The sequence below is a fragment of the Haliaeetus albicilla genome, chromosome 1, assembly GCF_947461875.1.
Source record: "Haliaeetus albicilla chromosome 1, bHalAlb1.1, whole genome shotgun sequence".
In the NCBI taxonomy this organism is placed as follows: domain Eukaryota; kingdom Metazoa; phylum Chordata; class Aves; order Accipitriformes; family Accipitridae; genus Haliaeetus; species Haliaeetus albicilla.
Genome location: NC_091483.1, coordinates 20,763,201 through 20,787,312, shown reverse-complemented (window position 1 = coordinate 20,787,312; position 24,112 = coordinate 20,763,201). Strand labels below are relative to the sequence as shown.

General features: G+C 40.4%; 1 protein-coding gene across 3 annotated transcripts in view; it reads left to right on the top strand.

The window, feature by feature from the left end:
* ARHGAP24 (Rho GTPase activating protein 24) overlaps nucleotides 1-24,112 on the top strand; it is a 278,923-nt gene that overhangs the window by 83,578 nt on the left and 171,233 nt on the right. For all 3 annotated transcript variants that reach the window (XM_069781438.1, XM_069781428.1, XM_069781420.1), the window contains exon 2: nucleotides 5,822-6,021. In XM_069781438.1, the coding sequence (XP_069637539.1) occupies nucleotides 5,842-6,021 (180 nt within the window). In that variant the 5' untranslated portion in view covers nucleotides 5,822-5,841. The remainder of the gene's footprint in view (nucleotides 1-5,821; nucleotides 6,022-24,112) is intronic.

The window sequence follows — 24,112 nt, the reverse complement described above, 5'->3', positions numbered from 1 at the left end:
TGCCTGATGGAATTTGTTAACGAATTTCCATTGTAATTCACAAGAAGTTGAATACCATCTTATGTTCTTTATAAATTTTCTAGTCCCATTTTATTTGGGTTATTTATAGCTGTGCGTGAGTTCCTGTAAGCGAACAGTAGGCTTGTAAAAGTTTGGCTAGTGTAGGAATATCTGTAGGATGGTTCTGGCGTGGAAATGCAAATCATGTACTAAGGAGTTATATTTGACCAAGACTTCAATTTTCTAGCAAAATTATTGGGTCTTGGTTTTGGAACTGATCCCAAATTGCGTTGAAAAGTAATGGAAGTCTTTCCCTTAGCTTCACTGGGCAGTGGATCAGGCCTTCTACAATCTGACTGCTGATAACACCTCTCACAATTTTTTATTGCCTAAGCAGTAATTATTTAGGCCTTGCAAGTGAAATTCTTTGAAGCAAAATATCTTCAGGCTGTCCCTGATAGGACAAAAATGAGAGTGGGGAATGCAGAACAGCCAGATGTATCTGTGATTAGGAGTGTTACTGCCAGCAGTACAAAAGGTTTCTCAGATGTTGCAGAAAACCTTCTGGATAAAAGTATAATGTCTGTTCTGAAGGCTTGTGGAGGAAAGCTACTGGCAAGTGCACTGCTGAAGCTTTTGAAAAAGAACAAGACGGGAATGTTTTAAAATCTGTCCTTGCAGTGACAGAACTCGAGACATGCTCCTTGCAACGTGCATCTTGTAAAAATGGTTGCTAAGCACTAGCAGAAAGTCAGCTCTCTTTTTAAGTATTTTTTTACCTCTTTGACTGTTTTTTCCTTCCATGTGCAATATTCTGTGGACACAACAGATGACTAGCAGCTATCTGAAGCACCCTGATGGTGAGAAATAGGCCAGTCTTTCGCTTCCTGCAGCAGTTGCTCACAAACACATGTCTGTGTTGTAGCAGAGATTCACGTGTCTTGAGACATACTCTGAGTAAGATAAATGCAGACAATGCCTTCACATACTAAATGTTTTTATGAAGTTGTTACTCAGCCAGACTAAATCAAGAAAAATCAAAAGGAAACTCGCTGCTCAGAGGCAGCACTCTGTACCTGAAAAATACTGATAACCTTAAACTTAGGCACTTATGCTCCACATAGCTCATGGGAGATAAGTCGGAAGGAACCCAAAATTAGACAACACTTGGGATGTGAGTTACATCTCTTCATGCAAGTGTTGCAGTACTGAAGTAATCTAATTTTATATAGAACTGTTGTGTCACAAATATTTTTATGAATTTTGCATGTGTATATATGTGTGTGTGTATATATATTTGGCAGATATGTTCATCAATGACCAAGTCAATTGTTGCTGCAAAATTGCAGCCTTTTACTGGATAACTGTTAATGTGCCTGTCATGGAGACATCATCTCCATGCAGCGTTGCATTGCTTGCCCTTTTGGGAAGGCAAGGGGATTAGACCATGCAATAGGCTGGAGGAGTACAGTTCTGGGGCAGGCACTTTGGTGGCTTCTCATCTTTCTCCTTTTTGTGCCAGGCTGACATTGGGCTGCAAAGGACCTGATACAGCATCTGAGCAACTGCAAAGATGAAAAAGGGTTGCTGGAAGTGAATGCTCATGATGTTTTGCACGCTTGAAATGTGCTATCTTGGCCATGAGAAATTTCAGTGAGAATAAAAACATACTGCAAACCATCAGGGTTTCTTGCCAAATGGATCATCTTGGTGCAATCCTGTGACTATTCATTGTAACTGGATTTGCTGTGCTTTAATGACTTCTTTGACTAGTTCCTGGCAAAATGCTGGGATCTGGGGGAGCTGCCTAATTCTGTATTTCAAGTATCAAGTGAGTGGTAGCTGAGGAGAAACACTGTCCTGCTTTCTGTGCATGGCACCAGCACAGCCCTTCCACATTGGCAAGGGTAACGTAAGTGCAGTTATTTGCCTTCTAGACAGACTAGTGAGAGAGGCAGATCCCCTTATGGGAGCAAAAAAAGCTTGGATTGGGGCCAACAGAGGTAGATGGCGATGGGCTCCATGGACCAGGAGATGATGATGCAGAGCCAGTGTGTCAGGGAACATTTCTCATTTTGTTTACTTTGAACTCCCAATGTCCAGACAAGCCCAGGAGAGTTAGCCCACAGTAAGCCCCAAATGAATAGACCATGTAGCATTTGTTTAGTTCTGGTCATTACCTAAACTGGAGGTTGGCCAAGTCAGTAGAGTTGACTCTGGCAGCAAGTACAAGTTGTGTTTCCTGTTCAGAAGATGGGTTTGAGGAATATGCTCATTTAGTGCTTGAAAATGCATGGCTTTCTGCCTTGTCTTATGAGAGCAAGAGGACTTGGAGTACGTTGATGTAATTCCACACTTTGTCATGTGTTATTTACATACTGTTTGCACCTCGCTGTTCTCTGCATCAGTGCCAGCACCCTGATATTTCTGCAATTTATTTTTATGATCTTGGTGTTGAAACAGCTGTAAAAACAACTAGTGAAAGTGAGCCAGCTGCTGGAATTTCTGATTTCGAGTCTGGTTCATAGTAGGCAGATTCTGAAAGGGAAGGAGAGATGGAAAACAACAAATAAACTTAATCTCATGACTAAATACAATTCCTCTTAACAAAAATAAGTTAGGTGGCCGAAATTTTAACTGCTGAAGAGAATTAAATTACTAATAAATGAAATAATACAACTGTTTTGTACAGAAAGTGTCCAAGGATATACTACTGCTTTAAAGATCTTACATCTGCCTCTGAGGACTTGTGAGCAGTAGAATGTAATCTCCCCTACACCTCATTTGTTTTAGTATTGCAGAAATAGTTTAAGATATAAATTTTACCAAAGAGGTGTAGATCAATTAACATTCCCCCTGGCTAGCTAAAACCCAAACACTTAGTTTGTGCACTGGTGTCAACACCAGTGAAATGTGACTTTGTGGAATGAAGTTAAAAATAGCCTTTCATCCAGGTAGTTAATTGCTTTTCACTTTGATATTTAGATTCTTGTTTGTGGTCCAAGTGTAATAGGGACCTGCTGTCCTTAACACTGCAGTGATACACATAATTACTGTATTTAAACTCTTCCTTTGTTCCTGCCTTGAGGCTGGCCTAAGCAGTAGAGATAAACTGATCAGGTTAGCTGAAGCTGAGAGCTGTGATTTTCTGTGGTTGTGCAGCAGGGAGCAGGGGGTAGCCTATAGGTAATGATTTTGTTCCTTACTTTTTTCAGTTGCAATAACTTAGCTGCTGTTTACAATACTTTCCTTAAAATATTTGCTAATTCACCTTCTAAGGATGTGAGTTGGAGGGCTGCTTCTTGGCATCTACTTTGGCCCAGCCAAAAAACAGCAGCATCCAAGAGATTTGTGCTCATATTCAAAAAACGCCAATTATGAGTTGGGTGCGTTTTTCCTTTTGGAGAGAATGATCTCATATAGCACAGATAAGTCTGTCCTCATTCCTGACACGTTTTCACCACACACGGGGATAAGCAGAGGTAGGATACAAGTCAGTTTAATAAAGCCTGCTTTGTATGGATACAAGGTTCTTGGATATTATCTGATCATTGCTTATTGCAAATAATTTCACTTAACCTGTCTTACTCATCCTGAAGAGCTAAGGTAACAAGTGAGAGAGCTTGGGCATCCAGGGACAAAGCTGTGGGGGTTTCAGAGGCTGCTTGGCCACTGCTTTGTTTCATTCATAGTTAATTATTACCATGCAAAGTGAATGAAAAATATTACAAGAGCCCAGACCACCTTGAAGTGTGGCAGACATTTATGAACAAGGCAATGAGAAAGCAAGCTATTGATTTTTCTAGTGGTAGTTGAATCTCCCTTTGTAGTTCCAGATTGGAAGGAGGCAAGGTTCCGTTCAGAAACTTACTGCAACATCTTGATATACTCTGCAGCCCTAGAGCTGCAGTTTTCAGAGTGTATACTCTGATGGTACATAACCCTCATGGAAGCCCTCTGTCAGTGTGGTCTGAGGGTTTATCAGCTGGCTCATTCTTTTTAGTAAGTGTAACCCCAGGCACAAAAAAAATATCTTTGTCTGCTCTGCTGAGAGCCGGACGTGTTTGTATGTTTTGCAGGGACAATTTGCTCAAGATCCAGCCTAAAGCAGGGATGTGACAACAGACTGTGTGTGGACATTAAAAGCAAAAGATGTAAATGCACAGCAGAGATGGCAGCTGGAGAAGTTGTTCCAAAGGAGGATAAGCGTGAACGGCAGGAAGAAAGGAGCCAAAGGAAAAATGGGCTGAAAACCACTCCTGACTGGAACCTATTTGATCTATTTATTTCTTCTTCCTTGATTATATTGCAGTTTATTTTACAATGATGTGACACTATCCAGATAAAGTACTTGTATTAATTGTCAGAGGGATGGTCTCATCTATCAAGTGAATGTGTATCTCTGTTTCTAATCTACCTTAGAAGCTGAGCTCGTAACCTTTGCAATGCTGCTGTCTGTTACTATGTTCAGTAACAGTACTGTTGCTGTATAGGGGACCGGAGCAGGAGAGCCAGGCTTGGACTCACCAATCCACTTTGGCGAAGTCAGAACAGGAAGCTTTGGTCTAGATGTTCTTAGTCAGAGATGTCTCCTGCCTGCAATGTCTAGAATATTTTATTCTTTTCCCACCTTGATGTTTAGAAACAACAAATACCTTACCTACAAAGCCAGCTTTCACAGGCCCTGAGAGCTGTGCAAGTTCCTGACTAGGCAAGAAAGGCTGCCTGCCAGTGGTAGTCTAGAAAGAAGAGAAACATGTTGTTCTTCAAGCACTTACAGACAGTGAAATTTCACCATTAATTTTGCACACTGCTGTGTTTGTGGTTATAGTCACATTTTATTCTGTTTAGGTATACACTATTTGGCACATGTAGGTCTCGGTTTGATTTGTATTTCAACTGAAAATATCAGAACTTGCAACTCAAAATCCTGAGTTTGTTGAGCTCTAGACTTTGTAGGGGATCAGGAAGAACCTTTTGACCATGAAGGTTAAGCACATGACTGCGTGATTGTATGTACAAAATCCATCAGGAAGATTCGTGACTGTCCAGAGATGGTTAAAAAGCATAGTTTTAACAAGGCTGAAAAGCCACATGGAAGTTTGTCAAGTTTAATTACACACTTCAGCTCTGGTTTTGACACACTTCTCGTGCCTTGAGTTGACATGCCAAAATTCTGCGTGATTTGCAAAATGTCTGGAATAAGCATGGCTGGACACACACCCACTTCGGTCAGGGGATTGCTTATATGAGGGGATATGCAGCTATTCTTGTATTTACTGTCACCATTCCATTAAATGGACTTCAGTAAAACTAAACATACAAAAAAGCCTGCTTGTCTGGTGGGGTATATTAAGCTGGAGAAGCAGAGGCTTCTTTAATATTCCCTGAAAGCCTCAAGCCTGTCAGAGAGTATTAAATGAGGAGGTCTGGTAGTGAGAAGCATACTGCTTTCCTTAGTTTGAAGATGTAAGATTATTCCTTGTTACTGCCTGTAATCCAGCAGAACTCACCTCAAGAAACAGCTGAAGTCTTCCTCAGTGCCGGTTAAAATATCTTTCACTGTACTTGAACACATTTTTTTGCCTCTTGCCTGCTTTTTAGCATCTCAGTTCATTATTATTATTGTCTTTTATAGGCAAGTAGTATTCTTTCAGCTGATGGGGTGCCAGTATGAGAATAAGCAGGCAGATGGTAAATGCTTTTCTAGCATACCTTTGTAGTCGGGGGGATGTTTCTTTTCCAGCTGTGTTGAAAGGAGCGAGTTACTGCCTGGATAATAATCTAATTATTTTATCTTTCCCTCCTGTTTTCTCAACAGGAGATTTGCCCAGTCCCAGTATGGAAGAACACTATGGCTCTGCAGAGACTCCCCCACTGAGCCAAGGGCGGCACAGTGCCATTAAGCGTGGGTGGCTGCGGAAGCAAGGAGGCTTTGTCAAGACCTGGCACACACGCTGGTTTGTTCTCAAGGGTGACCAGCTTTATTATTTCAAAGATGAAGATGAAACCAAGCCCTTGGTAAGTGAAAGGAGGAGATAGGGTGGGAGGTGCGGGAGGACAATAAGTTAATGCAAGCAGAATTGTCTGGTGTTTAAAGAACCAAACCTCTCCATCTCTGTCACTGACTCAGTACAACTTGGGATTTTGATTACAGTGAACACAAAACTGAGTCAGGCCTTGGCAGTTAGTGTGGTTTCCTCATCAGGCTTGTTTCTAAAACTTCCTCTTCCAGGTCAGGTTTTCTCATTGCAGCATTTTAAAGGGAGTGAAGTGTACATGAAGTTCAAGTAGCAAAAGTCAGTCAGATGGACTTGATTGAGACAGATGAATAAGCTGTACTTGAAAAGGTACTGCTTATTTTTCTGCTGTTTACAATGTGGAATATCCCCGCTTTGTGTCTTCCCAAATGGGAAATCCCATAAGACTGTAGCCTGAATGCATTGCCATCTGTAATGTGAAACAGACTGCTGTCTGCTGCCTGGTTCTGTTGTTGTGAGTTACTGCTCCTTCATGCTCATCTATTTTCCTATTTATTTAGCTTTTTCAGCAGCGTGCTTTAGGGCTGCCTATCTCTGGAGTGCCATAAGAGTAGAGTAAATAATGCTGCCTCTTAGATCAGGGCAGGCCTGAGGCTCTGTGATAATAAGTTAAGAGAGATCTTGTGCTAGCACCTACAGGAGTATGATAATCCAATGTATTAATCATTTTGTAGATGCTTGTGACTTCAGAAATAGCTCTGACATCTGTGAGTTACCTGTGTGCAGATACTAAAATACAACCGCACTTATTTTTTATGCCTACCAAATTTTTGATGTTATACCTTTATGTGGAGTTTCACAGGGAGTTCTCAGAGATGTAAAGCCCATCTAATCTAGCTTCATGTATGGAACAGGTCATGACACTTTGTCAAGCTTTACAGCTTGCATTATGGTGCACGTGTTAAGAAAACCATTCAGTCTTGTGGTAATTGTTCCTAAAGAAGGTTCTTGTACGAGTTAATTTCTAAGTACCAATTTGACAGCCTTAGTAGCTGTTTGCCCTTAAAATTATCCCAGATAGTATAGGTTAATTAAATAACACACTGCATATTTACAGATTATATGTTAGTATCTCTACTTTGAATATGAAATAGCTAATACTTTCTGGGAAATCAAATGTATCTTTCACTATATATATTTTGTTAATCAAGAGTGTAAAAAGTGGCCATCAAAATAAAAATGTTTATGGGTCAGAGCCTGGGTTTCTAGAATACAACTCTGCTTCCTAGCACTTGACATCTGGCAGTATGTTTGCATGCAAGTACTTCATTGCTTTTTGAGAGGTGACTCAATGCTGTATTGCATGGAGCTTTGTATAGCACTATCATCTTTGTCTGCCACTGACCTCTGAGATGACTTCAGAAGGTCCTATTGACTTTGCTCCTTCCCTTTTGTGAAATGGAGGTGGTGATTCTGATCTTTTGATACATTAGGTAGCAGTTGATTAAATAACTAAAAGTTTGTTTGAGTTTTCCACTTATGTCTCAAGTAAGTTCATAAAGACACATAGGTATACAAAGGGGTAGGGGGTGGGGAAAAGTGCTAACAAAGTGTAACTAAAAATATGCCAATAGGTTTGGAAAATGAATGGGCCTGTCCACATTAGGATCAGTCAATATCTCACCTTGGTGTAGCTTTGGAATGTTTCTGAAGCAAGCTGCACAAGTGTAAGCTCCTGAAATATGTCCCAGGTTCAATGCCATGTACAAAAATGTTTTTTATCCCATTTAACTATGTTGAAGGGTTTGCTGCATTAACTTTGACAAGAAAATCACTATGACCTTCTGGGAACCCTGTTGCTCTTACTGTGGAGAGCTAAAGCAAAGAACTCCACTGATACCATGAATTTTCAGTGCATAGGGATATCATTAGGAAATGGTGAGCAGTATTTTGTTATATTATTATATTAGCCATTTAGTATTGGATTTGTATTTAGGATAAATACCTGTTTATTCACTACTGGATTGTACAGTCTGTACAATGTACAATTGTACAATAATTCTTTTAGACAATAATATAATGGAAGAAAGTTAATGAGGTTTTTTTCCAAATTGGATTGTAGTTTTTATTTTGCTTACTGGTTGGTTGCATTTGGAAGGAGGCAGAGAGTGGTGATTACTTGTCCTGAGGAATGTTCTAATTGCATACCTTCTGTATATATATTTATAGAATGTAGAAGAACTATAGCAGGAGAGGACAAGACAAGCCAGTGAGTTTATGTTCATACATTTAATGTGAATTAGAGAAAAGCAGAATCCAGTTTCTGGTGTGAATTCAGCAGGTGTCCTGAGCAGTCTGCTTAACATTTGAGCTTGGGTTCTGTCCAGTCTGTACCAGAAATTATGCCATGATGTTTGCATTTTTGTAAGTGATGGAGATGTGAGTGGAACTGAATTTCAGAAAAATATTATTATCTGTCAGACTTTATTCTGTAAGTGACTGTGTATAGTAGGAGTAAAGAAAAGAAATAGCATCTTGTGTCTAAACCATCAGTAAAGGCTTTGGAATTCTTGAAGCATGCTCATTTCCTGCTAGTAATATAGGTGGCTACCACATATGCTTTAGTCAATATGTGTACATTTCCTTGGTGTCAGACTACTAAATTTAAAAGTCATTAACTAGCAGTGTGAGTGTGGGGAAACGTCTCTGCCAACCTGTGTCAGATGCCTACAGGCACACAGAGCTAGTGAAGAACAACAGAAGAAAAAGCAGTACACAGCTGGTAGTCTTACAGTGAAGGTCAGTGAATTGTCATTGATTCTTTATCACCATCAAACACAAGAATCTTTCTCTTGTAATGTTTTATTAGTCAGAATAGCAGCTATCTTTTGCTCTGATATCCTTGAAATGTCTGTGGGGATCTGGCAAAGATGGCATTTCTGTTTACTGAAGATGTGGGTATGGATAGCAATAATCTAGTTAATTCCAGAAGACAAAAAAAAGGAACAAATAAGTAAGCGAGCCATGTGAAGAAATAAAATCTGATTTCTGATGATTCTGTGTAATTTTTACTTCTTGGAAGTGATACTGGATTTTGCCTTGTTAATTCTTTTTACTGTCTTGGTAAGTCACCTTACCCCTGACAGGCCATTGTGCTTTAGAAAGCTAGTATTATGTTACATCTGAAGGTCAGCTATCCAAGCTTGAAATGTGGGCAGCTGAAAGAAATCAGCATTTAGCATTCCCCATTTCACAGTACAGCTGTTGTTTAAATGCAGCCCATGAAAATATATTTCTTGCTTTCTTCTCTGCCTATAGTTAACTTTTCCAGCTATGTCTGGGTTGGCGTCTTAATTGAAGATGGGAGGAGGAAGTTGATGCCTTCTCAGTGAGACAGCATACTTTTTATGTGGTTTTGTGAGCAGCAGGAGGGAGCTTCCAAGCATCATCTCCTTGTTGCAGCTTTGCTGTTGCACTCTCCTGGTGTTACTGAGGAAGTGAGTTTATGGGAGCAAAGCTAGGTAACCTGTACCAGTGGAGCATCATTGATATGAGGTTGTAAATGAAGAAGAAAGGGCAAGTTCATCCAGTCAAAACAGTGGTTTAGGCTTAGGCACCTATTTAATGTTGTTGCCACTCAGCTTGGTTTATGGACTTGAATTTGAGGTGTGTACAGTAGAGAGATCTTAAAGAACTATGAACTAGCCTTCAAGAAATACTTGTTGGTGTATGCCTGAAAGCAGATGATGATCTGCTATTTCAGTTTATATCCCATCCTGAAGATTTTGGCGTGCAGTTTTTATCCTCTAGATCTTGTTAAGCTCTTAACTGTTTTGCATAAGTAATGCTAAACTGTATTCAGTGGCTCACAGGATCTTAGACAAACCCTGGTAAAGGACAGCAGATTTGAATGCTAGTGTGTGAATCTTAAATGTGGAATTTGAATCGGTGCTTGATTGAAACTGAGTAAGTGGCAGCTGGAATCTTAAGTACAGGTCACCATTTGTAAGGGAAAGACTGTCTCTGATGTACAAACAGAATATATTTTGAAGTATTGCTTTCTGGCAAAATACGTGCTTCCCATTTAATTCAATTTGTGTAAAAACTTCATTGACAGAAAAATCCATTTAAAGGCATTAATAGGAAACATGACAACTTTCAGTTGCATTTTTTAAATTAAAATAAAGCTTCTAATGAATGTGTTAAATAGAAATTAATATAACTACATAATTTGAAACTTAGCCTGTCAGTAGGGGAAATCTTTCAGTATTAGTACTGAATATGATTAAAGATTGAGCATCACGCCTTTCTACATGCTAAAAGGGAATGGATAACATTTCTGGGTGGAGGGAGAAAACCTTAAGTGTACATGCACTTTAGAACTCTATCACAAGAAATGACCATCTCTTCTTGTTGCCTAGAGGATTTTCAGTAAGGGAGATCAGAGTATTATTCACTCTGGTCCTTGTCTTTGGAAAGCCACAAGAACCAGCTTTTGTGTAAATACTGAAGAGCAGTGTAGCAAGCGAAACATGTTCTCAGCAGATACTGCTTTGACTTTTAAGAGCAGCTCCCTTGGTCTTGCATAGGGGAGGATGTGAAGCACCAAGTATCTGCATGCTTGGCTTCATGGGCCTTGCTCAAAACTCCACCTTTCATGGGGCAAATTCAGGGACTTAATGTGAAAACAGCAAGGAGTGTCCAGACCACTGATGATTTTTTTTTTTTTTCCATTTCTAGGCAAAACACTTGCTATTAGTCTAGGAAACGAACAGTCTTGGGATGGATATGTGTTACTGGGTGAACCCTCACCTGTGTAGGAGCAGTACTTTGAAATACTGGGTTACCTATTGCAAACTGTAGGGGAGAAATTAATCAAATACAATTATGCAGGTGTCACAAGAAATGTGGGCGGATTGATAGAGAAAGTGTGTTTCTCAGGAATTTCACTGGTAACTCAATATGCTGGATGAAATTATATAGGATTTTCTTGAGATCAATAGTGATGTTTGCCAGTAATGAGAGGATTTACTAGAAAGGCTTTCTCTTATTGACTGTTGGATACATTTTTTTGAGGGTGGTGAATACGGAACTTAAAAACCAGACGAATAAAAAGCCTCCACAAAAAATCCATCAGAAAGCACTCCTTAAACAGTTCATGTGAATGCAGTGGAAAGGAAGGATGTCCAACACACCTTAGAATGAAGGTTTTAAAAAAGTCAAATGACGTGGTATTCTGCAAAGGCAGTCAGCTGCCAGTCACTTCCTGAGACAGTAGCATGCTCTGGAGCAGTCCTGATAAGAGGTTTCCAGCTAGTCTTGCTGAACTTCATCTGAAAAAAATATGAAGTAGACAAGAAATAGTGGCCCCATTTTTCAGATGTTGGAATGGACCCTCCTTGTGACTGACTGTACACCCATTCTAATATTTTCTGCTTGTGGAGTGCTGCCTGTTGGGTAAACTTGCACTGCAGGTTGCAGCAGGGCAGTTGGCTCACACGGTGCTCCGTGCAGCCATGGCCTTGTTGTTCTTGATATCCTGTTGTCATTTGGCAGTCTGGAGTGTGATCTCTGCTTTATTTTCTTTCCCTTCATGGCTTTTGACTTTGCATAAGGTCACTAAAGTAAGGTACTGCTTGCTGGAGTTTTGCATGTGTCGTACAAACTAGGAACAGATTTAGGGTTAGCCATGTGTTCCTGGCATAATGATATTTCCTGTTTCTTGAAACGCTTAGTTGAAGGAAAGAAGCCTCTGTGTAACATACCTTTCTGACAAGTGCATTTTTTTCCTTTCTGATAATTCTTGATCTCCATCCACTGAACATAAGGTTTGTCAAGTTTTAAACTGAAAATTAACTTCTTAGCTCTATCACTGATTGAGTTTCAGATGAGGCAAGAAGAATTGTATCCTGTCTGATATGAGTCGCAGAATCTCATGCTTTTTTTCTGTGAGACAGAAATAGATATGACCTGGTATGGCAACAGGCAAAGCAATCTAAAGCCTGGTCTTTCTAATGTAGTGAACTGCTACAGTGGTGGCTGTTCAGTGCAGAAAGTGAAGTGAAAGCCCCCAAACTGCTTTGGGCCTTTTTTAGTGGGTTTTCAGGGCTCCTCAAGTATATGAATATAAGCAGGCTTTTAGCTGTGAAATTTCTGGAACACAGGGATGGTTATTGAAGGATAGGTCTTAGCTTTTACACACAGTAGAAGGTTCTGCTGTTTCTAATACCTGTGTGCCTTTATAAGTTTTTAAGTCACTTATTGCTGCATGTTTCAGCAACTTATTCATAGAGACGCATTTTTTTACTGTAATGACTTATGTCAGTGCTATTAAAGGTGTAATACACTTTGGTCAGTAGATACCCATGGGGATTTTGTACAAAAGAGATTAGTATGATAAGGCTAAGTTTATTTGAAACCAAGGTGTTTCTAATGCCATTATTCTGTTGCTTGGGAAAAGTTTCTCAAATTTACAGGACTGAACTTCTGTTCCCAGCCTGAGACAGATAGCTCCGAGGTCAGTCACTGAGGTGCTCAACTTGGTGGTGATCAAATTCCAACTTTAATTCCCTTTTCTGCTTCTTTCAGACCAAAAACGTGAACTGGAATTTTCAGTAATTGTTCTTTGTTTTGTTCCTTCAAAAAACTTTGGAGGCCTTGGGCTTGGCCCAATAGGAGTCATAAAAATTTTCACAGGAAGAAAAAAGTTTCTCCTTTAGCATTAACTGTCATGTTAATTACAGGAGTGTCACTAAACACTGTGCAAGGTTATGGATTCTGTGCCAAAATCAGGCAATTCTTGCTCAGCATTTTGCCCCAGCTTATGCTGTTGGAAATTCAGTTCCCCCATGAAGATGGTTTTTAGGTTTCAGTGCAATGCAAGGAGTATTCAGTGTCTCTCCTAGTCAGTTTTGCATGTAGCAGTTGTGTCATTGTGACTGCACTGGTAACATCTACAAACTACTATCCTGCTGTTGTACCAATTCGTTTAAACCCGTGCATACTTTACTCCTGAGGGCTTATAGCTTTTCATTCTCCCTGAACTTGAGTGAATTTTCAAAACAGCTCTCAGATGCAGTCTTTGTCCTTCTTACATTGCTGCTGTTACCTCTCTTCAGATTCAGCTCTCACCCCAACTTCCCCTGGGTTTTCCTTTGCCTCCGAATACGTTGGCTGGTGAAGTAACTGCCCCCATCCTCTCCCAGTATCTTTAGCATTCATAAAGGGCCAGCTGTACGGTTGCTGCTCTCTGACATGGTTCAGTGTCTCCATCCCATTTGATGACTTGGAAAGTAACAGATTAAATGGTTAGCTTCCTACTCCCCATGCCACTAGCTGCCTGATTAGGTTAGCTTCCTACTCCCCATGCCACTAGCTGCCTGATTAGGTCTTCAGTTTAAACCAAACCTAAAAATTTCTAAGTGTTTTCCACAATCGGCCTTCTTGATGTATTTTGACATCCATCTGCCCCTCCCCCCAAAAAAAGCAAACAGTGGGCCTAGATGCTGTGCAAATCTGAGAACGTGTCTATCTCCTTTTAGACTTCAGAAAACCAGTCCAGTGACTGAAGTTCAAAATTCCCCGAGTTGAGACAGTTTTGTAGGTGGGAAATGTGAACCTTTCATGGTGTTTGGACTTGTGTATTCCGCTGGAACTTTTTGTTGTTGTAGCCAAACTCAGAAGGTCAGGATGGTAAAGAAAAGATGCCCACCTGAGTCTGCCTGTTTATGGGGTAGGCAGTACAGCCCCAGGTCCTCTTCCAAAGCCAGTTGGGAACAACAAATACAGGTTTCCAGACTTCTGTATCTTTAATCAATCCGAACTGGGAAATTAGTTTTAGTAAACATTTTCATAATAGAACAAAGCAAAAATGCCTAGTGGCATTGATTGAAAATGCTAGCACTGTTGACCCATGTGTGCATTCAGAGCTAAAGCTCTCAAGTATGCTACCACGTGTTGCATAAACTGTGTGTATAATTAGACTCAGCCAACAGCTGCTGTTAGATTGGAAAAGATAGGCGCTCTAATAAGATGTAAGCTAGCCAACAGCTTGATTTCAGTTTGTGGTGTCCAATGCATCTGCTTAGTCCAAATGTTCAGAGAACTGCCCCCACCTTTCACTATGGGTGACTGGTGGGACTGGGGAACTAGCTTGTTTGTAATAGCTTGCTAACTCTGAACTAAAGTTAAACCTTAGTATGCCTCACTGCATTTCATGGATGAGTAATACCTCCAGATGTAAGAAGCTGCTAGATGATACAAAACTGCTTTTCCATGGTGGTAGGGCTGTAACTGTCCTGAGTCTTGCACTTCTTTTTATGCTTGCGCCATTTTTCCCCCCCTCCTTTCCTCTCCATTTCTGGCTCGTGCCAATTGACAGGGTTTGGGGCAGAGAGGAAAGGGGAGATAACTCTTTTTCTGCTTTTCTCTGTTGCCTGCCAGATGAAAAATGCGTTCCTGGTGGATGCTAATGAATGTATATTTAACAGGTTAATGAAGTTGTGTGGAGAGGTGCAAGGACGGTGTCAGGCTGCTGGTGGTTAAAAAATATACTTACTGTTATGCTGTGATGGTTGTCATTGATTGTTTTTTTACTACCACCTTCTTGTCTGAAAGACTGCTGATCTAAATTCCTAAACATGCCAGTGGTTTTGTATTATCAACTCCAATGCAGCGCAATGACTTTTGTCATATTCAGTTGGACAGCAATGCTCTGCTCTAGATGTTTTTCTCTGGCTTTCCTTGCTTAAGTGCTGTTGTACCAGCAGAGTAAAGCAACTACTGCTACACAGCACGTGTGAGGGTATAAGGTGAAACTCTGTGGAAATCAATCTCCAAATTAATCTTTATGTAAATTCAGTGCTTTCTCTTTCAAGCATATGTGGAGCCTTAACCATTATAAAAGTAAATATTTTTTTGCACTCCATTAATTTGGACAACAGAGGCTGTGTGACAAGTTTGTCTTGTCTAAGGGCAAACACTTCAGATAATGAATAGATACGGATGTTGTGTTTTGGAGCCTGACTGATCAAATTCAGTGCAATTTGATCAACTCAACCTGGAGCTGCTGCAGGTAGCTTCTAGCTTAGCAGATGCTATTAAGATAATGTTTGAAATGCGGAAAAGTTCAATTGGTGCTCCATTATCTTGTGTAGGCCATAGTTAATGTCACTATTTAAAGAAATCCTAGGTATGCTTGTTTATTTCCTTGCACATTGCTAAGGGCCTTATTTAATGTTTTTGCTGTAGTAACTGAGGACTGATTCTAGCAATAATTTTTAGCAGCATTTGTACAAGTCCACTGATTTCAGCTTCATTCAGCTGTACTGCATAAATGCTCTTCTGTGTGAACTTAGACTCATCACATGAAAAATGACCTGAATCCTGTGCAAGTTCAAACACAGTGAAATTGTGAAGATGTGCTATGTAACATAGACACTGTGACAAAAAAAACCTTCCTCGGTGTCTTGGTTATTGGAGCCTTTAGATTGCCACGTGTTCCCTTACAAGCTGAGCCAGACATTTCAAATCCCTTCGTACAGAACAAGTTTATGAGAATGGCCATCACAGGTGGTATTTGTGTTGGCAGCCTCAGAACAGAGGCCAAGGGTTGAATGGTAACAGAAGCAGCTAAATTAACTTCTAATGCTGGAGGGACATCCTTTTCAGCAGACTTGCAACACAAAAGTTGAGCTAACAAAAGCTTTCTCTGTTACTGCTTGGGCTGCAGAATAAAACACATTGAAAGCCTATGCAGCTACCCACAAAGAGCTCCTGCTCTGAGTGAGTAATTGCAGTGTCTCCAAGAAAAAGCGAATGTTTTTAACTCTTGAATAATGACCACAAGTAATTGAAGAGTACTAAGGACTTTCATAGACATAGGCATGTGTTTTGGAAGCCTGTTGGCATGAACGGAGCATTAGTGTAATGATCTGGTCATGCAGGTGATAGGAAACAGACACGAGGCTGTGGTTTAAGTAATGAGCTGATGCTTTAGTAAGCCACTATATGTGCATTTGCCAGAATACAGTTGGTATCTCACAAGAATCTTCTTGTATGATGGCTCAGCGGCATAGACTTTCCTCACTTAATCCATAGGTTTCAGCTCTGGTTTAGGACTACTTTCTTGCCCCTTTTCCCTCCGTGTTTCCGTAATGTCTGTTGTTTCAAAGTTAAGTTTTCCTTTCTTCCCATAAGCAAAGGTAAAATGGCAGGTCTCCTTTATTTTGGAGGGATGACTGTTTCAGCCTTGAAATACTGCTAGGCATGTGAAGAATGGGGAGCAGTGAAAAGCCTGCATGCCATGGTCCTTATCTATTACCGTAATTAGTGTGTTTCTGTCCTTATGCTGTGAGGAGCATAGAGGCCACGGCTCAGGCTGCCCACTTGGTCTTTGGTGAGGATGAACTCCTTTTTTTGCCTGTTTAATCAGAACTTTAGGATCCTAAAAATGCATTTTAAAAAGCACAAATACTCTAGCAGGATGAAAAAAAAAAAAAGTGAATAGCTTGAAAAAAAACATGGAAGTATTTACATGTTTTGGAGCCCAGTGAGAATGAGACACACTTGCAGGTTTTTTCCTCTTCCTTCGTTGCCTTTCCTCACTTGAAGAGCAATAAATAATGCTCCACATCTGAAGAAGAGGCTTAGTATTTGTGGAGAGAAAGGATATTATTAAAAACTTCTGTTTGTCATTCTTATTAAAGTTACTTTTTGCCACATACTGCCTAGTTGTTAAGGTTCCAGATTTCCTCCCTGGTCTTAAAAGTGATATCTGTCCCATTGTGTACCAGCAATTACTGAAATTCGGTTTAGCTTTTGCAAGCTGAAAGTATATTTAGCAAATTATTTATATGTTGTGTTTCTCCTGGTATCTTTTCTGCACATGAAGTTGTTGCTAAGTACACTTCATTATAAAACCTTTCATTTCTAATACAGAACCACTAACCATGGAGTATCTGGGAGTGAGCTTCACAGCTTTTCTTGAGATCTTTTGTTGAATGCCGTATTACCTCTTCATCTGCATACTCTTAATTCCAACATAATGATCTAGTTTTCCTGTAAGAGACAGATGATGTGCTATATAAACCAACTTTTATGTGCTACAGAAATAATCCCTTTCAACAGGCAAAAGATTGCCTAAAGGAACTTTTTGAGAAAACACCTCATGAGAAATGCTAGTGTGATTGGTATTAGTTACAAGTCCTGTTAGCACTTCTCTGAAAAGGATAAAGAAAAAAGACAGACTGAGATCAATCTGTTTTCACAATTCCTTACATAAATGTTTAAGAGCAGAGAGATTGGCCATGGGTAGAGCTTGGATGAGACATACAGTGGTGTCGGGAAAGAAAAGGAGATGTAGCAACATACTGTGTTTGTAACTTTCTTTGTGCCTCTCAAGAATGCCAGATCAGTCTCATGAGCATCAAACTTGCTTCATTTCCTTTAAATGAAGGTGTGTTAAATTCCATACAGTATCAAAACTCTTCTGTCCCCGAGTATCTTGCCAGGAGTGAAAACCTGCATGGGGGTGAGGCTTAGCAAGATATGTGTAATAGTGGACTCCTGAAGGTATGTTGTTTGGTATGAGAATTCACAGATTAGTCTGGAAGAAGTCCAGTGTTAGATTTCATTCACAGTCTAGGCTGTAAAACATGTATGTTGCATTTAACTAACCTCAGATCAACAGATCTCTTTCCTTTTGCTTCCTGGGTTTGATTGTTATTCCAGGTGTGTTTTCTTCATTTTCTTTCTGTATTTATATAATGTCATTTATATAACCAACACTATATGGGAAAAAGAAGTACAAGTCACAGCTGAAAAATAAAACATACAGAGCCTCTGTGTCAGACTTTTTGATGTATAGAAGTTTTTGGCTTTCAATTTTCTGGCCAATTGCCTCATTTTTGAATAGGTTAACCTGAGCTGAGGTGGAGGGTACAGAGAAAAATAAATCTTCAGTATTTTATAATGTGACAATAAGAAGAAATGCATAAAATAAGTTTCTACCCTCTGGCTCATACCAAGGTGAAGGTAAAATCTAGTGGCTTATAAGTAATCAAGCTGTTCTCAGCCAGTTGCAGGCAATGATTCACATATCTTATGTTGAGGAGATGCTAGAGAGGAAATAGTTTTTTTCCTTAAAATAGTCTCTCAGTTCTGATAAAGCACTCGTTCCAATAAAAAGGCTGAGTCTAACAAACATCAGTGCTATCACTGGCTCTTGTCGGCTGTGGAGCAGTCTTCACGGGAAAGAGAAGGCCCAGTCCTTCTCCATCCTCCTCTGCAAGCAGGAGGTATACATTTTCGAAGGCACTTGTGACTTTGGAGCATGAAAATACAGCCTTTAGTCAAGTGTGAAATCAGGATTTTAGGACCAATGCATTAAGACCCTTGGTTTCACGTGATGTTTCTCACAAGGCCTGTGGATGTGTTTGTGATTGCAAGAAACAGATTACATGCAATTTTAAAAACAAGTGTGCATGATGGCATTTGTTTTAACCTCTTTAGTGTAATAGCTAGTCTCGTGAACGCAGGGATTGTTTTGGTGTCCCTTTGCTACACTGGAAAGAAGTATCCAATTAACTGAATGAAGAAAACACATCTACTGCTCTGAATGCACAAAAGGCTGATTTAATGTCTAAATCTGAGAGTATTTACCATTATGAGTAAAGCTAATTAAGCTATTAAGCTGACATGAAGAAAACACAAAGTAAAACCAAGATACCCATTCTTGGCTTGCATTCATGAAACAGCTGTATTCTTGCACTTTCTTTATATGATGACTCATATATAAGTACAGTAGTATTTCTAATGGAATGTTTAATTAAACAGAAGGAAGGTCTGCTTGGTTAAATTGTTGCTGCTTTTCTTGGTATCCCAGATGACAGCACTGGGACTTCTAATGGTTATTTGTGTCCTGCTGAAAATACTGACGTAATGTTCAGAATAGCTGTATATGTCAGCTGTTGTTCTTTGAATCGTTAGAGCAATGTTGTCCTAATTAAAGCAGTGTTGCATATGGAGTCTGTACTACAGATGTGTCTCAATGTCTTTTCCATTGCCGGGGGTCCTGCTCAATTTGCTGCCTCTGCATATTTCTGGGTGACATGGGGTCTCTGTTACAGAACCAGCAGTACCAGTTAAAAGACACCAGGTTTCAGAAGTTAAAGGAGTTCCATTAGTCAAATGATGCATATTCACTGTATTTACAAAAAAAAAAAAGAAATTCCCCAAATATTCCAATATTTCTCAAATACTTTCCTTCCTGAATATGTTGAAGTATCAGACCTTTTGTACAGCTCTCAAAAGCAGTGCATGGTAGTTCAGTTGTGTGATGTTCTGTGTAATGGCAGCCATATGAATTGCATCCATTGTGGTGATCAACAGTTGTATGTCTCCAGTATGCTACAGGACCCTAGAAATGCAGGGTGTTTTCCAGACCCTCTTCTCTTTCTTTGAAAGGCTTGAATTCACCTGTTTACCTCAGCAGGTATTCCTTCATAAGCTTTGATGTTACCCTATTATCCAAAAGAAAGTGTTACCATTGAAGAGAAGAGCAAGCTTTTGTACTTGACTGGGATGGAGTCTGCCAGAAAGTGTCCATTCTTTAGTTTGGTTTTAATTTATATTGTTTTCTCCACTGTAAATGTCCACAGTGTGCTCCTGCTCTTCTCCCTCCCTGTCCCATTGTGCTGGGCTTTGGGAGAGGAGCAGAGCTGGGGAAGCAGGAGAGGACAGGCAAGGGTGAAAGGCTTAAGCACTGTTCACACTTGGCTTCCTCTAGCATCATCCATGTGTCAGGACTGAGGCCATCTGCAGGGCATGGATGGTGGATTTTCATCACCCCCGTCCTGCCATCTCTTTGCTCCTGGAATGGGAGTTCTGGTAGAGAGACAAGAGGAGATGGATGCTGCCCAATACTGGGATCCCAATGAGAAAGTGCTTTGTGGATCTAGTATCTCAAATGTGAAATAGTCCAGTTGACATCTGTAGCTTGAGGAGTGTAATTTGAGCTGGCAGCATTGAGACGGTGCAAGGAGGGGGAATTTTGGAGAGACGTTAAATATATGCATGCAGAGCTGTGCAGTCTTTTTCAGATAATGGGCTTGAATGTGGTGCTGTGGGAGTTTGGACATGAATGTAAGCATTTCACTTGGGAGGGAGGGTGGAGTGGTCAGAAGGGTCTGTATGAGAAAATTTAGTTGTGTTGTGTAGGTTCAAAGAATGTAACCTAAGATTGAGGGAAGAGCATGTTAAATGAGCGGTTAGAGAACAGGACCAAGGTTTTACAGCAGGTGTGGGGAGGAAGAACTGGACTGCCAGACCTAAAGAGCTGGTAAGACTTTAATTAATCTATTAACCACCATTCTTCACATTCTCTCAGTTTTCTTCAGAGGATAATTATTTGCTCTATTATTCTGCTTGGCTCAGCTTGTGAGACACAGTGTGCATCTGCAAATGGCATTAGCTTCAGTGTTTGGCTTGTAGTGCTTTCTCATAAAAGAGTTCAGCCACTATTGTTTTTAAAACCTTAGGCAGCTTCCAGCAGAGCTCATGAAGGTATGCTCTGTGGATGATACAGGGATAAAAGGGCTTTTTTACAGAATGCTGTCTAAGTCTCAGTGTGTAGGCACTTTTAAATTAATGTTTGACAATAGAGTAATAATGTTAAACCAGACAGTAAAATGCCAAGGCATTTCTGAGATGTTACAACAATACATAGGCTTCTCTCACATTGGTGGTAATGCCAGCAATGGGACAAATGGCTGCTGAAGAATGCATCCAGCTAAAAGCAACCCCACCCCCCGTTATCCTGTGAACTGTGTCCTGCAGGTCCCCAGTGTGCTGCAAACATTCAGGAAGAGCATAAAGGCTTTTTATGTAGGGTGGCTGTGAATAATAGATACTGTCCAGAAAAGAATTGCTGCACTTTGTGGAGTTCATTAATGCATGTGTAGTCAGCGAGAAGGTTGAATGACAGATTTCTCTATTAACTGCTTACACAGACAGCTGACAATTCAGCCACTCTGTGCCCAGCAGGAGTGAGGTGGTAGAGTCCCTCTGGAGAGGAAACTATTATCATCTGCTTTGAGAGATGCAATGGCCAGGGGACAGAAAGAGATGTCTGCAAGAATAAGTACTGGGAGAAGGCCTTCTCACTTCACCCAGAAGGTGATGTTGCAGTAAGGTAGGGTTTGCTCTACCTAAATCATTTCAGGAAGAGATTTACTAAGGGATACAATTATCTGTGTGAAATTTTGGAAAGCCCACATACATTTTTCTTATGGGCACCGCTGGTGCGTATCTCTCAAATAGTAGCAGTGTCACCAGGAGCAGGGAATGCCATTATCGCCTGCCCTCTTCAGGGCAATATGTGGAGGAGAGGGGGAAGGAGGGTTTTGGGAAGGGTTGCTGAGCTCAGACTGGCTGTGGGTCTGGATAGATTTTGGGCAGTGGTGGAGTTGAGCTGGGGAGGAGGCAAGAAGCTGTGCTTCTCTAAGGGAAGATCACATGTTAAGGACTGAAAAGAAAATGCTGAAGATAGTATTTTAATGGAAGAGTGTTGGAGATGAGTCTTTTGTCTTCCTATCTGAAGTGTAAGCGATCCTGCATGATGCTTTGAAGCTCCTACTTCACGTTACTTTCCAAATTAACCCTATTTTTTCAATGAGGTTTTTCTAAGAAAACCAAAATTTCTGGGACAAGCCATTTTATGTCTAGAGCCTGGTAAAAAGATTAGAAATAGTTTTAGACTAGAGGCTCTGGGAACCAGACAGATAAGAGGGAAGCTTTGGGCTTTGGCCTTGCTGGTTTGCCTAAAAGCAAACGGAAAGACTAAGCAGTGAGAGTTTTGGGTGGGTACACACATGCAGACCATGTATATGTGCCTCACACTTGTTCTTGTTGGGGGTGAAAATGTGCACAATCTAGCATCCCTTAATGACTGTTGTAGCATTGGGTATCAGTGCACCTAGTTCTTTCACAGCACTGAGGGGGAAAAAAAAGAAGTAGGACTGGTGTAATGGGTGGTAACATCACCATTATCTTAACAAGCAGAGGCTACATTCCATCTGATAAGTGCCTTACTAGATCAGAAGTGTCTCAGTGTTTTCAGGTAGAAGAAGAAAATACTTTAGGTTTTGTATCCAGCTTGACTGGCATAGCACTTGTTAAGTACTGTGAAAAGCATTGTCTGCACACAATAGAAAGAAGCAGGTGCTGACAGGGGTATGAACCTGAAGTCAAACATGTAAAAGCAACCTGTACCTTTGCTATTGCAATGACCGGGTAGCTGTATGTTTCTGAGTAGAGGTGTCAGTTGGGGGCTTATGAATATTGTAGCAGTTTGGGAGTTAAACTTACTTTTTTTTCTGAAACACAACAGATGTTCTATCAGTTTAATGACTCTAGGTACAGTTTCATTTACTTAAACTTTATTACACAAATTTTCCAAACCTATATAAATACCTTACTCCATATCTGCTAAAACAGCTAATTATTTTTTTTATTTGTGGTGGTCATGGTGACTTTTTTCTTTTTGTTGTCTTCTTGGTTTAAGGCTATTTAGGTTGTAACATTGAAAGTAGCGTTATTGAGAAATGCCTTAAATCCTGTTATAAAAGCAGATCCTGTCTTTCTACTTTATTTAAAACAAAACAAAAAACCCATAAAACAAAACAACAACCAAAAAAACCCAAAACCCCAAACCAATAAAACCCACTAAGGTTGGTAATAGACTGATACACAATAATGATTACTCTAGACTCCTGACTGGCATAAATGGTTCGGAATAGACCTTGTTGTTACCTGCCAAGAAAGGGCACTTGCAGCATTTCCTGGGACTCCTAAATTTAGAAGGTGGCACTGAAATGGGTGCCTGTACAAGTTTTCATTGGCATGAAAATGGAGTAAGATCTGAAAAGACTTTTTTTTTTAATTATTATGCTGGGCAATAATAGTTACAGCTGGAGGGATGAAAAAACAGATTCTGTAATGGTTGAGATGAGATCCTGAGCAGCAGTATGTGCCAGGCAGTGTGTCAATTATGGCTCTTTTAGTCTGGATTTCTGCAAGTGCTTTTCTGAAAAACACAGTCATAGGAAGGGTATCAGTTTGGTTTAAGTGGTGTGGAAACACAAGTAAGAATGGGGGGAATGTCAAAATAGATCACTACAGCTTTTTCTGCGTACCAGCAAAGGTGCAGGGAGACAGTTTGCTGACACCTAGGAGAAGCAGCTTTGGGTGCAGGAGACAACAATTAGTTGTGAATCAGGAAGTCAGGTGTAAGTTACTTGCCTTGCTGGGGATAATTATTTAGACAGCTAACTTTCTTCAGCTGTGTCCTGGCAATCTCCTTGCCCTGAGTTGGGTGAGTAGTGCAATGCAGCTGTTGCACAATTTCTTTTAATGATTGGATTCTTGGACAGCATCTGCGTCCCCTAGGACAGTTTAAAAGCATACTGTGGGCTACACTTCATCTAACTGCTGGTGGTACAGGTATTGTACTGATCTTGGTGTGTTCAAGAAGTCTGTAGTGACCAGTGTTCAGGCCTGGGCATTTCTCCTTTCTCTCTTCAAAGCAATTAGTTGTTACTCAAGTGTGCATACCTCCTTCGGAACTGGCTTGGTAATGAATGAGGAATAACCACTGGAAGAATGCTGCTTCAGGTGAGTATGAGGAGAGTTGTGCTCTGTGTATGCCTGTGTTTGTCCTGAGTGGCAGAAACTTGAATGCCGTTGTCACTTAGCTCTGGTGACAAGTCCCATTTTGCATCTTGCACTCTGATACAAAGCATGCTCAGGGTGCAGTTGTGTTCTGACATAGTGTTACTCCAGGTAACACTGTCCTTTCACGTTCTCCCCACCCTTGTGTTGGTTAAGTGGAGTGGAAGGATAAAGTGCTAAAAAAAGCTTGGGGGTGGGAGGGTATTGGGAATGTTTGGAAAGAACAAAGGCTGAGGCTGGTGTCTTGGGGGAGAGAAGGGCAGGAAGCCTAAGGGTGTAGATCTGGGCAAATGTTCATCCTTAAATGATCATCCGCTCTACCTTGCGTGACAGGTATCCAAATGAACAGAGAGAGTTTCTGAGCTGTAATTTCAGAAAGTGTTACCTATTATGTGGCTTGCAAA